Source organism: Silurus aristotelis, assembly GCF_946808225.1.
Source record: "Silurus aristotelis genome assembly, chromosome: 1".
Classification (NCBI taxonomy): Eukaryota; Metazoa; Chordata; class Actinopteri; order Siluriformes; family Siluridae; genus Silurus; species Silurus aristotelis.
The window spans coordinates 21,589,907-21,608,361 of record NC_139574.1 but is presented as its reverse complement, the minus strand read 5'-3'; the positions used below and the strand labels follow the sequence as shown (position 1 = coordinate 21,608,361).

The window sequence follows — 18,455 nt, the reverse complement described above, 5'->3', positions numbered from 1 at the left end:
TGATTGATTGATTGAAGTGCTGCGTGCACTTTAAACACTTTAAACACATGAGGTTTGTCTACAGACTGCATAAGTTCAAATGTGTTTAGAAGCTCGTTGTGGTATTTAGTTGGTTGATATGTTACATATCTCTTCCTTTATACATCTGTCTTTTTAAAATGTTTTATTAAAAAATGAAAATCATTTATATTCATTATATAATTTATATTGTAACATATTATGAAATAGCAAATTATTACATTTCTTTAATACAAATTATTTTATTAGTAATAATATAACATTTATATATACAGTGGGTACGGAAAGTATTCAGACCCCCTTAAATTTTTCACTCTTTGTTATATTGCAGCCATTTGCTAAGATCATTTAAGTTCATTCTTCTTCCTCATGAATGTACACACAGCTCCCCATATTGACAGAAAAACACAGAATTGTTGACATTGTTGCAGATTTATTAAAAAAGAAAAACTGAAATATCACATGGTCCTAAGTATTCAGACCCTTTGCTGTGACACTCATATTTAACTCAGGTGCTTTCCATTTCTTCTGATCATCCTTGAGATGGTTCTACACCTTCATTTGAGTCCAGCTGTGTTTAATTATACTGATTGGACTTGATTAGGAAAGCCACACACCTGTCTATATAAGACCTTTCAGATCACAATGCATGTCAGAGCAAATGAGAATCATGAGGTCAAAGGAACTGCCTGAAGAGCTCAGAGACAGAATTGTGGCAAGGCACAGATCTGGCCAAGGTTACAAAAAGATTTCTGCTGCACTTAAGGTCCCTAAGAGCACAGTGGCCTCCATAATCCTCATATGGAAGACGTTTGGGACGACCAGAACCCTTCCTAGAGCTGGCCGTCCGGCCAAACTGAGCTATCTGGGGAGAAGAGCCTTGGTGAGAGAGGTAAAGAAGAACCCAAAGATCACTGTGGCTGAGCTCCAGAGATGCAGTCAGGAGATGGGAGAAAGTTGTAGAAAGTCAACCATCACTGCAGCCCTCCACCAGTCGGGGCATTATAACTATATATATATATATATATATATATATATATATATATATATATATATATATATATATATATATATATATATATATATATATATATGTATAGAATTTTGGGCCCCCATATATATATATATATATATATATAGAATTTTGGGCCCCCATATATATATATATATATATATATAGAATTTTGGGCCCCCATATATATATATATATATATATATATATATATATATATATATATATATATATATGGGGGCCCAAAATTCTATACATATATATATATATATATATATATATATATATATATATATATGGGGGCCCAAAATTCTATATATATATATATATATATATATATATATATATATATATATATATATATATATATATATATATATGGGGGCCCAAAATTCTATATATATATATATATATATATATATATATATATATATATATATATATATATATATATATGGGGGCCCAAAATTCTATATATATATATATATATATATATATATATATATATATATATATATGGGGGCCCAAAATTCTATATATATATATATATATATATATGGGGGCCCAAAATTCTATATATATATATATATATATATATATGGGGGCCCAAAATTCTATATATATATATATATATATATATATGGGGGCCCAAAATTCTATATATATATATATATATATATATGGGGGCCCAAAATTCTATATATATATATATATATATATATATATATATATATATATATATATATATATATATATATATATATATATATATATATATATATATATATATATATATATATATATATGGGGGCCCAAAATTCTATCTTGCATACCCCCCTTAAAACTGTTAATTGCGCCCCTGTGCCTCGGTCACATGTCTTACCTCCATCCGCTACATTCTTAAAGGGGCTCCTGCCGCTAACACAGAATACATTACCACTAAATTCAAACCCCCAAGCCAGCAAAATGAATAAAAAAACAACACAGTGGATTCACATTTATTAATACATTTAGAAAATACCAGTTTTTATGCAGGTCGTATCATTTTATTTTGTTGTATTTATCCGCCACACCTTAAAGGCCAGTCCATGTAAATATTAAACCGGTCCGTGGCGCAAAAAAGTTTGGGGACCACTGCTTTAAAAACATACACACTGAATGCACCACCAAAAATAAATGGATGGATAAACTACAAATAATACACTACACAATTTATTAAGCGCACCTGTGCTTTTATAGTTATTTATAATTATTATCAGCTAATCACGTAGCATCAGTACAGTGCATCAAATTATGAATATAAAGTCTCTTCTTGTTTAAGCCCATCAACCCCAAATATCAATGTTTTGTGCATGCTCAAATGCTTTTTTTTGCTTACCAGTTATAAAAATTGATACGAGATGCCATTTGCTTTTGACCCTTACCTTTTTTGTATCTTATATTCTATAGTCTGTTTTGTGTGAATATCCCAGAAGTTCAACAGTTTATGTAATACTCAATCCAGTCAATTTGGTACTAAAATCTATGCTACTAATCTAAATCTAACACGTTTTCTATATTCTAATGTTTGATTTATTTATTGATAAACAATAAATGAAGCTCTTAATTTGTATCTACATTGTTATTTGTTTGAAATGGGCAGCCTTCACATGATTGGCTGATCAGATAACTGCATTAATGAGAAAGTGTATGTGTTCTTAATAAAGTGTGTTTTTTCAATTGCAGTCAAAGAAGTTGTTCAACATAACATATTGAAACTCTTTATTTTTCCAAGTTATGCACCAATCAGCATGGGCCGTCGGTTATTTAAAGCATACGGAACCAGTAACATAGGTATTTAAGGGCTAATCTAATTAAGATTAACACAGCTTAAAACCAAATCGAGGTATGCACAGTGTGTTCATAACATCACACCAAGCAGCAACATGCCACCATTTAAAGTTAAATTGTAAAAATTGCTGGATACAAACATAGTGGGTAAAAATCAAACTGCTTTCAGTCTTCAATGCTAAAGATGTTGTAAAAGGCTTTTTTTTTTTTTAAAGGCAATTTTTGTGTAAATTCAGTGGCTTTTTTTGTGTGGGGGGGGGAAGGGGGGGGAATAAAAGCACAATATAAGCAGTTTACAATAGATTTTCTTCACACAGAAAAACAGAAGGAATACCACTGTTACATGATCATCTAACTCCAGGTTTTAGATCTGTGCTTTTTAAAGTGCTGAGTTGGCTTTTCCTCCAAACAGGTGGGATCTGGGCAATAAAGACATTAAAATAATTTTAACAAAATCTAAAGATTTCTTATTTGACCACACCATAATTTATTAAAATCTACAGCGATGCTGATTTTATCATCTGATCACTTTGAAAATATGTGACATGCATTTATGGTGATCCAAACAGTAAGTCAACGATACTGCACAGAACAACATCGTTAATGCAATCAGGAGAAGAACATTTGAATTAATTTTACAGCTAAACTTAGTTTAGTAATAATTCTTGAGAGCTGTGAGTTTTAATTATTACAGAAAAAGAGGGGGGCTGCAGTGCTGGAAAGGACTATTAAATTTACAATAAGAGAAAATTAGGTGTGTGTGTAAATATTTAATTACCGGAGGAGGAGAGCTGGGCTCTAAGTGCCGTCCCAAGAAAGAAAGCAGTCGCCTCCAGATGAGTCCACTGCCTAGAAACATGACTCCTGTCACTAACCAGAATGCACGTGGGTCCTAATCACAAACACACATTAGCACACACAGAGTGAGTTCATGACCCTTCATAACCATAGAAATACATCAAATACAAATATGTGCTGCCTTCACCAACTTAGGCAGTTATATACATTAGTCAGTTTCATACAGCTGCCAGTCCAAGCACAGGAATCTGTAAACTACCAAATCTGTATACCTCTTCAAAGGAAGACATCAGATTCATGCCAAAGGCCACTCCCATCAGGCCAAATAAGGACAGGGAGAAGGTTCCCATGGTAAGCTGGAGGTTCAGGCGCATCATCACATTCCGATGGCTTATTGCAAATATAGTAAAAGAGACACAATAACTGACTCTGTTCTAAACTTATATCAGCATTCACAAATTATCCTAAGAGAGTGAAATTGTCCATTCCAACATCAAGTACCATCTGTTAAGAGTATTTATTTATTTTTTTAAGGACAGCATTTATACATTCCTGTACCTGTCCAGGTTGATGAAGATGACACTCTCCGAGTCGTCAATAAGCCCCTTCAGCTCTCGAGCTTTGTTTCCCAGCTCCTCTGCCTGCATGAAATAGTTCTCCAGGAGTAACTCCATCTCGTGAGCATGATCCAAGCCTAAACTACTCTCCTCACTGCCTCCACACACAAATAACACATGCACACCCACAAAAGAAAATAGAAATAAGATAAAAAAGACACTGACAATGACTAGACATTTCTTTATTGTAAGTTATTTATTTAAGATTACAAGACTACAATAAAAATTGGCAAGTATTTCACCTACAACACACGAGGGTCAGTCCATTTGGTGAGACACAGTTCTTCGATTAGCTCATCCTCATCCAGAATCTTCAGCAGGCTATCCTTAAATACTTTAATGTCAGTCTCGAGTTCTGAGAGACTACACAAACATACAGTTATATTAAACATATGGAGTTATATGACTTTGCAAGTAGAAAGATCAGAGTCAGGGTGTATAATAAATGCAATTTACAATGAAAATAAGAAAATATCTAACATAACAGAGTGCAATATAGTTGGCTTTACTCACCAAACTCTTACCTTTTACTGCTGAGGAGAAGCATGTGCAGTTTACTGCGGTCTGCAGACAGGAGCTTGGGATCAACTAATGACTCGAGGCAATCTAAAATCTGAGGTTGAACCTCATTCAGCCTTGCCTGGAGGGTGTTTATCTGTATATAAACACACAGGCACAAAATGTTTTCTTGAACTTTACAATGATAGATATATACGTATATACATACTCTTCTTTGAAAAAAATAATTCACTAGAACAACATGTTTGCTTGTTAGGACAGAACTGAAGTGTAATGTAAACATCACTAGATATCCATTTACCCTGTGCTGTAGAATTGCCTCCAAGGCTCTAAACTCGAAGGGTAGAGAATAGGTGGCCAGAGCACCATCACCTGCTAGCTGGGGCCCCAGCTCCAAAACCAGCCACTTCTCCAAACCAAGTCCACGAAAATCCAACACCAACAAGCATTCTGGAGTTACCACTGCTTTAAGAGACTGAAGAGACCGTTTTAGAAGTATAAAATGTACATATTTGGTACTCATTATTAGTAAGCAAAGACATCAAATAATAAGCAAGAACAGGAGATTCAGCAGTCATGGTTTCTTCTCAACTACTGCTATGGTACATTACAGTTCAAAGTTGTTTTCTGTATTGCATCTGTATTTTAATAAAGTATGTTTCTTTAGCAAATGATAAGTAAGAATAACACAACCATATAAAGAAATATTTAGAAATAAAGGGAAGGAGGAGATTATTTAAATGTTAAATAAATGTCTCCTAATAAAATACTTCACTATTAAAATAATATAAGAATTACTTTATTAAACAATACATTTTTGTTCATGTTACTTGTGCACATAACACAAAAATAATGAACTCCTTCTGACCAATCAGAACCAACCACACTGTATTAAAAAAGTCTATTATTCAGAAAAAAAAGAATTTATTTATATATATATATATATATATATATATATATATATATATATATATATATATATATATATATATATATATATACACATACATATATATATATATATATATATATATATATATATATATATATATATATATATATATATATATATATATATATATATATATATATACATACATACATACATACATATACACATATACATACATACATATACACATATACATACATACACACACATACATACACACATACACACATACATACACACATACACACATACATACACACACACATATACACACACACACACACACACAAAAGTGGTTAAAAGAGGAGGGGGGCATTACATCCATGCGAATGATGATTGCATTATTCCGTGATGTGATACTGGTGAGATGTTGGAATCTCAGGTCTCTTGCCTGCAACCCAAGTTCCTGATAAATCTCGGTTTTCTTTTTCTCTGAGAAAAAAAAAAAAAATAAATAAATAAATAAATAAATAAATAAATATTAGACACACGATTTTGTTGTTCATTTCCTACAATACTGCTGTTACATTTTGTTGTTATAAGTGAATCACGAAACTCACCAAACGAGGTGACATTTCCCTCGGGATCAAATTTCATCTGTTGAGCAAAACAGACTTGAGATATGACTAATGAGAATTTCAAAGAAATGCTGTTCTTAATCATGTACGTTAAGAGTAAAATAATGTATGCTGGTCCTGTTCTCTGCTTCAATGTAATGTGCAGAGCTACAATTACCACTGTTGATATAGCAACACCAAAGGTATTACATAGTAATGTTGTGTGTTTACTGAAAACAACTACGAAGAGGAAAAACACATCCTTGAACAACAATATAAATACTTCACGAGTCTGAATGCACAATATTGTATTTCTGTTTAAACACATTGTGTGTAATGCCTTTCAAATTCTTCCTGACAGTGGCAGTGAAAAATGACAGAAATTCATCTCTACATAATGCAACCGATGCAGCACTGCTATGGGCTTTTACTCTGTCCTGTTCTTTCACATGCTAATCTGTATACTCCAAGCAAAAACAAAGGGTTCCAAAGCTTCAACTTTCTCACTCATTCCACTCATAGAGATGCCACTGTGCTTGTAATCGTGTACAACACTAACGTGTCCACAGTGTCATATAGCCACATTGCTATGTCCTATATTTGCTGGCTCCACTATGATGAATTTATCATTAATTGAGTCATGACTGGAACAACCGGCATGAGGAAAGAAACTCAAGCAATAAACTATTTTCATCATATTTGATGAAAGTCCTATTAAACACCATTGTAACTGCACCAGCAATGTCCTCTTCCCTCAGGTTGTGTGGCACAGAATCACCAACTTACCTAGAACAAGAGATCTACAGCACCAACCAACAAATTGGAACAAAACCAGAATAAATCTGTTTGATGTGTGTTTCAGGATGTTTTTTGCCAAAGTGACATGTCATCACTTACCACTATAAAGACAGGAGCCACACTGGACAAAGCTGTGTGTGAAGAGTCTGTAACACTGCGACGACAGAAAAGGGCTGATGGGAGGAAGAGTGATCAGTTGCATCAAGAGGAATATTTGTAACAGTTTACCAAAAGATGAGCCTGTGACATGGGATGTTGTCCCATGGTTTGCTTTTGCATTTTGATTTTTATAACAACTAGACAGCAAAAGTCACTTTACGTCTAAATGAGCCAGATGTCTTTCGACCACTTTACTTCCCTATACTGTGCTAGAATATGATATATAGATATAGAATATCTTTGCCCACGCTTACCGCTGTGGCCGGGTGTGTGTGTGAGTCGTGCTGTCTCTGGAGGAACATGTCTGCGGTGTGTGCAGGTCCACACGGAGGCTGACTGATGAGCACACAGAGCACGACTCAGAGGTGATCTCGAGCCCTTCAATAATCCACCAGTCCAACATTTCGAAGAGACAATCCGCAGTCCCTCGCGATATAAAAATCTCACACAGGCCTCCATGTTACCTGAACAAGGTCAGGACGCTGTTAAAAAGCCTTTTCTAGGACTTAGGATCACATAGTCTATAACAGCGACGCGTCCTCCAGGTGGATCCGGACAGTCCTATGTGGCTCCAAGTGGCTTTAACAGTTAACTATTTGGTTTAATTTGGAATAAGTTCCTCCGGGTTTACAGATTATATCTCCAAACTAACAGGCATAGGGCAAAATTACATCTGGGCGAGCAAACACAGTAAGATAAACATGTAGCTCTCGTGCTAAGCTGTTTTTACACAGCGAATGGAAAAGAGCAACTCTTCATAAACTCATTTTATCGCCTGACTACAAATATTATATGTATATACAAAGCATTTTAACTTTTAAAATCATTACTTTCTCCGGACTGGGATACCTTAGCCAACCCAAAATGCTGCAAGTGTTTTCGGAAGCAGTTTCGGAAGACCAGCATGCATTGGGGCAATTGCCGGTCCATTTACCACGTGGTACCAGAGACGCTTTAGATCCGGATAGTCGCCACTATCAGCACTTCCGGGGTCTGTTTTCCGCTAGATGGCGTTCGAGGGCAGGTTTGGAAATGAATTATATATATATATATATATATATATATATATATATATATATATATATATATATATATATATATATATATATATATATATATATATATATATATATATATATATATAAAACATGTTTAATTGTCATCTATTTGACAAAATCAGAAGACAAAATAAACATTTATTTCACTTTTGGGATGCTATGTAAGCGTATTTATTGCTTAATTACATCAGCCAATCAGTACCCTGAGAAGGGGAATAAAAGTCAGTAGGAGTAAGACAGAGTACGTGTGTGAATGAGAGTGAGGGCAGTGGAGTGGTGCGGTTGCAGGGAAAAGAGGTGGAGAAGGTGGAGGAGTTCAGGTACCTGGGATCAACAGTGCAAAGTAATGGAGAGTGTGTTAGAGAAGTGAAGAAAAGATTGCAGGCAGGGTGGAGTGGGTGGAGAAGAGTGACAGGAGTGATTTGTGATAGAAGAGTATCTGCAGGAGTGAAAGGGAAAGTTTATAGGACTGTGGTGAGACCTGTGATGTTATATGGATTAGAGACAGTGGCATTGAGTAAAAGACAGGAGGTGGAGCTGGAGGTAGCAGAGCTGAAGATGTTTAGGTTTTCTTTGAAAGTGATGAGGATGGACAGGATTAGAAACGAGCTTAGAGGGACAGCGCATGTAGGATGTTTTGGAGACAAGGTGAGGAAGGCGCAATTGAGATGGTTTGGACATGTGCAGAGGAGGGACATGGGGTATATCAGTAGGAGAATGCTGAGGATGGAGCCACCAGGAAGGAGGAAAAGAGGAAGACCAAGGAGTCGGTTTATGGATGTGGTGGGGAAAGACATGCAGGTAGTTGGATTGAAAGAGGCAGATGTCGAGGACAGGGGGTACGGAGACCCCTGATGGGGGAAGCCAAAAGAAGAAGAATCAGTACCCTGTAGCTGAATCCACATAGTTACCCATAGCTGCTGAAAAATGTTTTAGTTATAGAGCACCTCCCCGCCTTTATGGTTTTATATATTAATCTCACATATATTTTATATCATAGAATTTTCCCTTTGAATTTCTAGTATCAGGTGCCAGCAACAATGTCAGACCTGATGATGAAACTTTAATGTGAGTTTGAAACGAGTTAAGGAGTTTGTAACCAAAATCAACTCTAGGTACATGTGTGTATTAGTAAAAAAAATATTCTGGGATTTTCTCTTTTATTGAGAGAGAGAGAGAGAGAGAGAGAGAGAGAGAGATCTGCGGCAGGCTTATTTTTGCCGTTGTTAAGACCATTTACAGTTTCATATTTTAACATTTTGTGTTTGTCTCATTTTTCCTCTAAAGTCTGATTGGCTACTTTTAGTTCATTTGTCATGCAATCAAACTATAATAGGTAGTTGAAATCACATAGGGGTTCATAACCCAAATGTTAAACACTTGTTCCTAGAGTTGGCTATCTAGAAGTAAATCAATCTGGACCAGTGGTTTGTGATCTGTGGTCTGACAGTAGGTTGTGATCCGCAGGGATGTGTACTGGGCTGAATGAGGAGGATTAGGAGGCGGGCTGTGAGTGCACGCGCTGCTGATGCGAGGACAGTAGGTGGAAACGTCATTGGCCCAGATTGACTGAGGGACCAAAACCTGCAAAATGGCGCTCTCAAGCCCCGTACAGAGAGCATCTGTGAACCGGTAAAGGAATAATGAAAAGGAATGATGACAGCTGAACAGATAAATCACGTTTGGTGGATCACAGGATGAAGAAAAATGTTCAGTTCACCTCTTGTGCGCTTCTGATTTCGTCTTGGCGCATCGGTTCAGAAATTCACCGGAGATTTAGTTCAAGCACTGAGGAGGAGAAATAATGGTCCTGCTCAGCTTTCCACCTGACAATAAAGCACCGGATTATGAGACGGCGTTATTGCTGAGCATCAGTGTTTAATGTCGTGCACCTGCATTCTTATACTTTAATTCATTCATTTAATTTATTTATTGTTCGGGGAAGACATGTTTCCCTCGTGCTATTCGAAGCCCAAGAATGGCTCTCAGTTTAAAATGTCGTACACGAAAGTGCTCTTTGGGGTGTTGGTGGTTTATGTGCTTCATACATGTTGGGCCTTATATGGCTTCGTGCACACCAAAGCCTGTGACAGCGCTAAAGGTGACGACTGCGTTACATCTTATCTTTCTGCTAAACCACGACTCCAGGTAAGGACACATTCACTCCAGACATGATGTTGCTCGACTGCTTGGATGCACTGCATTGTAACCTGGGTAAACTGTTTTGAATGAAATAGCTGAGCGTGTATTCGACACTGGATCCCAGTGATGAGTCTGCTCACACACTTCTGCTCAAAGTGGACAAATTTGAAGTCCATACCAAGCTTGAAAGGCAAGTAATGTTCTTCTGAAAGGGATGTATGAAACACAGGGTTATAGAGTACCCTTGATTGGATATTGAAGTACATCCATCCATTATGAGTATAAGATGCATGCTGGAAATATTGGATAAATAATGTCAGTAAACTTTATTATTTAAAAAATATTAAACATGTGCATGTGAATGAATACCAATTTTTGAGTCGCCCAAAGAGGGTTTTTTCTAGCAAATCAAATAGAATAAATCATCAGATAGGCAGGACTGCACCTTCTTTTCATATCATGTACTTCATTTTACATTGCTCTCACTTGGCATTGAGGAAGGAAGGTGAATGTGGCATTGTCTGCACTAAACCCAAAGAATGGAACCCTGCATGCCGTGTTGTTTGTGCATAAGAGTGGAGTTTCACCATGGAAAGACAGCAAATATGTACGAATTGTGGCTCGCCTGACCTTTCAGATGTCATCTGCTCCTCCTATGATCATCACTGGCTCTGCTGCACAGCCCCAGAAGGTAATAATGTAATTTTGCGATGTTGATCAAGGCTTTTTTTTTTTTTTTTTGTGTCCAAGTTTGTGAAATGTGTGCAGGTGTGAACATTTTTAGTCACTGCAGACATTTTAAAAGAACGAGGAACTAAAACTAAACTTCATGTTTACCTTTATTGTGTAAAAAACACTAACCCCCCATTTTCTGTTGCTTTTCCCCGGGGGCTTCAGGGAACAGAAATGCAAAATGTCATGTCCTACTGGAAATCTCACATCACTCTAAACATGATGACCGAGGACTTCACATTTAATAATGCAGCCGTCCCCAGCGACTTGCGCAGATACATAAAAATGTGAGTCTCACGTTTGAACTGTTAAATGGTCGATGTATTATAGGAGATAAGTTATAAAAGCTGTGTATAAATCCAGTGATGTCTGAATGTTTACTTCCAAAATGTTGTTCCTTAGAGTTGAAGATGTAAAGAAGGACAAAAAGAAAATATATCTCCCCCTTTTACTTATTGATGAAATGAGGAGCAGACTAAAGGATTTAATCGTATGTAAAATGAATGCTTCTTCTACTCAGAATGGTTACAGAACAGTTCTCATGCGTTTTATATACACTCTCCGTCCACTTTATTAGAAACCTCTGTAGACCTTCATTTATCTAATTAGCTGATTAAATATATGATGTGTGTTCTGATATACTTTCCTGCTCAACAGAGTTGTAAAAACTTCCCATTAGCTCAGACCAGTCTGATCATTCTTATGAGCTCTCTCATCATCAAGGTGTTTCAGCCTGGAGACGCTCTATTTACAGTATGCATTTTGTTTATATACCATTCTGTGTAAACTGTACAAACAGTTGTTTGTGAAATTCTCAAACTAAATCTGGCAACTGCAACCCTGTCCAAAATTCACGAACGGCACCCTTTTTTTTTTATTTATTGTGATTTTTAATATGAGCATTACCTGGAGCTCTTGACTTGCTTCCATGTGATTTTATGCATTGGGCTGCTAACATGTTTGGCTGATTAGATAACTGCAAAAATGCACAGGTGTACATGTGTTTTTCTAATAAAGTGGACAGGAGCTGTATGTTCTTTATAGTTTGCATTCAAATTAAATATATATTGTATGTCCTCTTAAAGGAGATGAACAGCACCACAAAAGCAGTCCCACTCACTATATCATATGAAACAATAACACTTCGCAAATTTAGAATGTGGATCCACATCCAGGGTGTCATATACTCACTGAAACATTTCGGTAAGTCGTTTATAATGTTAATTTTTTCACAAAAATGTTTTAGTTAAATATTTAAATACATGCAAGTTAATTTAACTTTCAGGATTTTCAGAGGAAAGACTTGATGAAATTAAAGGCATGTTTGTTGAGACTGGCCTGCACATTTTGTTGTTGTCAATCCTGGTACCCGCATTCCATGTGAGATTACTTGTGTTTTATGACATCACATGAATACATAACGAGATTTATTTCAAATAAATAGAACTTATGTGATGCAATGCGTTCAAATGTTTTGTAGCTCTCGTTTGAAGTATTTGCTATGAAAAATGATGTGAGCTTTTGGAGAGGGAAGAAGAGTTTAGCAGGCATCTCCAGGCGATCAGGTGAGATGTACATTATTAAGTGAATACACTTCCCTCAAGTTACTTGTGAGTTTTTGTGATAATAGAAACAAAGCATACTGCTCACAAACTTGCAAAAGAGGTACCTGTGTGCTGAAAATCTAAATATTGATGTTTGTATTCCCTTTAGTGATCTGGAGGTGTTTCAGCACTGTTGTGATATTCTTCCATATGGTAGAAGAGCAAACTAGCTGGCTTACCCTCATCCCGATGGGATGTTTAGCATTAATTGAGGTACAAAATTCCAAGATCTGTTTATTAAAAAAAAATAAAAAATTAAAAAAACATTTTATATCAAGCTGTTCTCTCATGTTTTCAGCTATGGAAAGTAAGCAGAGTCTTTGCATTGTGGTCCAGATTTAAAGTAAGTACATTTTATATAACTAGACCTTCTGGATACAGCTGCTAATTTTGAATTATATTGCTAACAAAGTTTTCTTGGATGTGCTACAGACACTGTGTAGTTTCTTGTATCTTAGTGATCATTATAGTGTTGTTCTCTTTAGGATGGTCGAGCAGATGACATAGAGCGAGCAACAGAAGAACATGATTCCCGGGTAATAAAATGATCCGACACTGAACAACTGTGACACAAAAGATGCTCTAAAAATAACATGGCTATTTCTTTCCCTATAGGCAATGAAATTCTTGCTTTATTTAATGTATCCTCTATGCATCAGTGGGGCTGTGTACTCTTTCATATATCTCAGAAATAAAAGGTATAAACAACTTCATGGTATGGTATAATGATATTGTTATGTAAATGCTATATTTTCTTGTTGTTGCATTTTAGTAACCATTACAATTTTTTTTTATTATAGTACTTGGTACTTTTGGATCATGAACAGTCTTATCAGCGGTATGTCCTTAATAATCACAAGTTAGTAGTTATTTCCTAATGAACATTGAAAGGTCCGATTTATTATTTTTGATTTGTTTGTTTATCACAACAGGAGTGTATGCCGTAGGATTTTTGTCTATGGTCCCTCAACTATTTGTCAATTACAAGGTTTGTTTTCAAGGGTTATTACAAGGGTCCCTTGTAATAGGGTCCAATTTATACAACAAGCCTCATCCTTTACTGAATGACATCCATCTATTTTGTGTTCCTTTCAGATGAAATCAGTTGCACAGCTCCCGATGTCAGTGTTACTCTATAAAGTGAGTTTTCTCTCCATTTGAAAAAAAAAATTAAATTGAAAATGATTGTTTATCTCACTGCTAAAGATCACTGTTATTTCTTTTACTTTCAGGGTTTAAACACGTTTATAAGTGATATATTTAGTGGAGTTTTAAGCACTCCTGGACCACATCCATTGGCCTGTTTCAGAGATGATGTGAAATTCCTCATCTACCTCTACCAGCGCAGGTATGCAACCTATATTACATATATATTTTTTACCATATTCTGAAAAAAATACTGTAAATTGGAAGAATGTTACTGTTAACTGATGACTAAGATATAACAATTTCACAATGTGTTCTATACTTTAATGCATTTAGCATTTAGCACTGTCAATGGGTTTTAATTAGAAAGATCAGGCAAACACTGAGGTTTGAACAGTGGTCAGTAAAAATGCTAGCTAAGATTGTTTTGTTTAAGCTTATTTTAGTTTATTAGAATTAGTTCATTTTATGATCACATACAATGTAAAATTGTTCAAGCTCCTGCACAGTAAATCTATACTAAAATGGTTGCTGAAATGTGAGGGGCATACTAACGTTTGTGAGATACTAATTAGTATCTCACAAAAGTTAGTATGCCCCTCACATTTCAGCAAAATATGAAATTGAAAATGATTATGTTTATCTCACTGCTAAAGATCACTGTTTTAGTATTTTAGGATATACAATACAATAGTAATGAAACTTGGATATATTTAAGTGTATAGCAGTATAGATTTACTGTCCTATGAAAAGAACTCAACATACAGCCATTACTGTAAAAATAGCTGGCGTCATAAGTGAGTACACCCTAAGTGATTACAGCTGTACATTGTGTAGCCATACAAAGCCACATGTCCTATTCATGATGTTCATGTTTTTGTCTGCTTGACAGGACCATACAAATTTGTGCATCTTATATTAGAGCAGTTAGAATTTGGCGCTTTAGGTACAATTCTCTCATACTGACCACTGGATGTTCAACATGGCACCTCATGGCAACAAACTTTCTGAGGATTTGAGAATTAGAATTGCTGCTCTCCACAAAGAGGCATAGGATATAGGAATATCGGTAACATCCTGAAACTGAGTTACAGTACAGTAGCCAGGGTCATACAAAGGTTTCCCAAGACGGGTTCTACTCGGAATAGGCTTTACAAAGAAGTTGAGTCTTCATGCTGTGCATCAGGTGCAAAAACTGGCTTCAAAAAACAGATGCATGAGTTTTACTTTAGAGGTTGCAAAAAAGGAAGGTCCACTTTTCAGTGCTCAGACCATACGCCGCACACTGCAACAAGTCGGTTCAGATGGCCGCCATCCCCAAAGGAAGACTTTTCTAAAGATGGATTTCAAGAAATCCCCAAACAGTTTGCTAAAATCAACCTGTCCAAGACTATGAACTACTGGAACCATGTCCTGTGGTCTGATGAGACATAAACTTGATTTGTCTCAGATGGTGTCCAGCATATGTGGCAACACCCTGTGAGGATTAACAAGAAAATTGTGTCTTGCCTACAGTCAAGCATGGTGGTGGTAGCATCATGGTCTGGGGGCGCATAATGGGGAGCTGCGGTTCATTGTGAGAAACATGGATTCCAACAAGCACTGTGACATTCTGAAGCAGAACATGGTCTTCCCTTCAAAAACTGGTCCAAACAGCAGCAGTTTTCCAACATGAAAACGACCCCAAACACCGCCATGATGACAAATGCTTTGCTAAAGGTAATGGAGTGGCCAAGTAGGTCTTAAGACCTAAACCCTATTGAGCACCTGTGGGGCATCCTCAAGCAGAAGGTGGAGAAGCACCATGTGTCTAACATCCAGCAGCTCTGTCATGACATTATAGAGGAGTGGATGAGGATCCCAGCAACAATCTGTGCAGCTCTGGTGAATTCCATGCTCAGGAGGATTAAGGCAGTGCTGGATAACAATGGTGCTCACACAAAATATTGACACTTTGACACAGTTTGGACATGTTCACTTATGGTGTACTCACTTTAGTTGCCAGCTATAATAATACAGACAATAATGGCTGTTGAGTTATTTTCAGAGGACAGTAAATCTATACTGCTATACAAGCTGCACATTGACTACTCTAAAATATATACAAGCTTCATTTCTATAGTATTGTCCCCTGAGAAGATACTGAAATGGTTGCATGTACTCACTTTTGTGAGAGACTGTATATATTCTGTATATAGTAGGAAATGTCACAGATATTTATGACTTTAGAGCACATTTTAGATTGAAACTAAGTAACTGATCATTACTTTGTTGTATTTTCACCAGGATTTACCATATGAACAAATCTAGAGGTCGCGAATATGCATCACACAGAAAGAAGCCTAAAGGAAAATCACACGAGGACTGATGCATTACAGGAATCCGAGAAAGAGCTCAAGTTTCATGCATGCTATAATAGAGAGCAGGAAGTGTAAATATGGAAGAAGACTGAAGGTTTAATTCCAGGACAAAACACAATACTTTCAGTTTCTCAGTGTTCAGCATGAAGCTGTTCTAATGCTCAAATGCAATTTCAATACTGCATGACATGTTTTTTGCTGAACAAGGCTGGAGTTTAGTGTTATTTGATTCCCATAAACAATTGTTAATGAACAAGGACATCTGCCACTGTAAGAACTAGATTATTATATAGCCTTATCTATTATACAATGACCTGCAAATTATTAACATCCAACCAACTCTAACCAAGTTGCTGTACCTGTGGCAAAAAAAACCACATGGCCATAAGAATTCATCTATAGCTCAGGAGTCTGGTATTTTTCCACAGCCTACATTTAAAGTATTATAAGGTGATATTATTTGATTTGCTTTACTGTAGCATGAAGATTGTAGTGCTCAATGGACAAATGCTGCCTTTGTTTACTGTGAAATGCTGTGATTTACACACTGCTAATGTTTAAATGGAGAGTTTTGTCACTAAGGAGGATGCTAATCTATGTCATATACAGAATAGTGTTGTACCTTTACCTATCAAAGGCAAGAATGCTTCAGTACAGTATTTATTGAAAAATATTTTACATAAGTGTTTATATTTAAACCAATTTATTTCAACCTTGAAATACAAACTGCAATATTTCTCCAGAATTTAAAGTATAATGTATATATAATTTTGTTCTGAAAAAACATTAATAAAAAAAAAAATTGTTTCTATTTGGTAGCTAAATAGAAACAATGGTGAATTGCTTTGCATTTAATATTGCCGTTTATTTTATTTAATCTTTATTTCTGTAAAGCTGAAATTTATTATTTTTATTTACTATGCATTGCAGATACAGTATGGGCTCTTGGATCACAATCGTAGCAAAATACTGATGTACATCTACTGTAGTTTGAACTCTTTCTAGTTAGATTAGTTTGTGTTTGATGTCTGCCTGTGAGTAAATTATAAATGTAAATGTGTCTCGTGAATGTTCTGACTGGGAGCTGAGCAGTCTACACTGACGTACGTACACACAATGCTCTCTGTGTGCACTATCATTTCCAACTCCAGTTGTTCTGTAAGAATGTTATTGTGATGTCGTGCCACCGGGTCAAAACCATGAGGGGGTCTCAGCTGAAATAGCTCATGCCTTTCAGGAAGATAAGAAGAAAAGTCTGTTGTATTGTTCTCTGAAAAGAGAAAGTCGTTTACTGTGCGAGACACAACCACATGCAGATGTTTGTAGAGAAGCATGGGGAAGCTTTCTGGACTGCTGGTTTTCCTCCTAGTTGTACACTCAGGTACTGATTATTCAATTGTTGAAAAAGTACTTTTTTTTTAATAACAAAGGTTTTATGAAAGTAATAAGTACTAACATTATCAATAAATGATGTTTAAGAATGTATTTAATTGAATGTTTTTCATTTCAAGAAAAAAAATCAATTTATCCAGTTTCTTAGAGAAAATGCTATTGCTAGTATGTACTATACATGTATAATGTTACTACAGTCGGCATTATTAGTGACAATATGAATACAAATTTACATTGAATTAGGACTGCATTATATATCTCTCCGTTATGCTCACTTGTTTGTTTATTGGAAATTTGTCAAATATGCCAAATATTTGAAATTCTATACAAGCATTTAAAAGTAATAAGTACATATTACACTAGTGAGCATGAAAAAAAATCCTGTAAACCCATTTGATGTATATTACAGTAAGTTCTCTGAAGTGTTATGTGTGCAGTTCCACATCCAACGAGCACTGCAACAGAAATGCTGAGGAGTGTCGGGCTCCTCTCGATACCTGCATGACCACTGTGGACATACTGGGTAAGATTTACCTGTCTAAACTCCAGCAAGTAGGAAATGTATTTAACCCCCTTGATTTATTGTTGCATTATTTTACACACCTCGTTACAGATCTTTAAACTATGAGAAAGATAACCTGAATAAACTATATTTCTTTTAAAAAACATTCTATTTATTGAAAATGTATTTTATACATTGCACTATTAAAAAAGAAGACTGGGTATAAATGGTTTCCATGTTATAGTTTCAAGTTGAAAGC

At 35.8% G+C, this 18,455-nt stretch overlaps 2 protein-coding genes across 3 annotated transcripts; one reads left to right on the top strand and one right to left on the bottom strand.

Moving 5' to 3' along the window:
• Positions 1–2,774: 2,774 nt before the first annotated feature.
• On the bottom strand, positions 2,775–8,234 carry mrs2 (magnesium transporter MRS2). Its single transcript, XM_083551898.1, has 11 exons — positions 7,515–8,234; positions 7,201–7,274; positions 6,307–6,343; positions 6,066–6,178; positions 5,096–5,269; positions 4,800–4,930; positions 4,522–4,638; positions 4,217–4,369; positions 3,931–4,048; positions 3,639–3,752; positions 2,775–3,279 (listed from the first exon to the last, which is right to left on the bottom strand). Exons 1-11 carry the CDS (start codon positions 7,717–7,719, stop codon positions 3,208–3,210), a joined length of 1,308 nt encoding a protein of 435 aa, XP_083408024.1. The 5' UTR covers positions 7,720–8,234; the 3' UTR covers positions 2,775–3,207.
• Positions 8,235–9,780: 1,546 nt separating this feature from the next.
• LOC310731731 (lipid scramblase CLPTM1L-like) lies at positions 9,781–17,787 on the top strand. Of its 2 annotated transcripts, none has more exons than XM_083551556.1 (17): positions 9,781–10,466; positions 10,556–10,650; positions 10,962–11,151; positions 11,358–11,479; positions 11,595–11,682; positions 12,278–12,395; positions 12,478–12,572; positions 12,673–12,757; positions 12,906–13,009; positions 13,095–13,139; positions 13,282–13,332; positions 13,412–13,494; positions 13,597–13,634; positions 13,729–13,784; positions 13,892–13,936; positions 14,029–14,144; positions 16,229–17,787. In XM_083551556.1, the coding sequence occupies exons 1-17, from the start codon at positions 10,266–10,268 to the stop codon at positions 16,308–16,310; spliced, it is 1,614 nt and encodes a 537-aa protein (XP_083407682.1). In that variant the 5' UTR covers positions 9,781–10,265; the 3' UTR covers positions 16,311–17,787. The 2 variants fall into 2 exon arrangements, with proteins under 2 accessions (XP_083407682.1, XP_083407683.1); XM_083551557.1 differs by having other exon boundaries at positions 10,556–10,654; positions 10,966–11,151.
• Positions 17,788–18,455: the final 668 nt, after the last annotated feature.

Coding starts and splice junctions, on each gene's coding strand:
- mrs2 (XM_083551898.1), bottom strand. CDS start 7,719: ATGGAGGCCTGTGTGAGATTTTTATATCGCGAGGGACTGCGGATTGTC. Junction 7,275..7,514: donor ACACACACCCGGCCACAGCG/GTAAGCGTGGGC, acceptor TCCTCCCATCAG/CCCTTTTCTGTCGTCGCAGT. Junction 3,753..3,930: donor TGATGTCTTCCTTTGAAGAG/GTATACAGATTT, acceptor GTTTGTGATTAG/GACCCACGTGCATTCTGGTT.
- LOC310731731 (XM_083551556.1), top strand. CDS start 10,266: ATGTTTCCCTCGTGCTATTCGAAGCCCAAGAATGGCTCTCAGTTTAAA. Junction 11,480..11,594: donor TTGCGCAGATACATAAAAAT/GTGAGTCTCACG, acceptor GTTGTTCCTTAG/AGTTGAAGATGTAAAGAAGG. Junction 13,140..13,281: donor CATTGTGGTCCAGATTTAAA/GTAAGTACATTT, acceptor TGTTCTCTTTAG/GATGGTCGAGCAGATGACAT.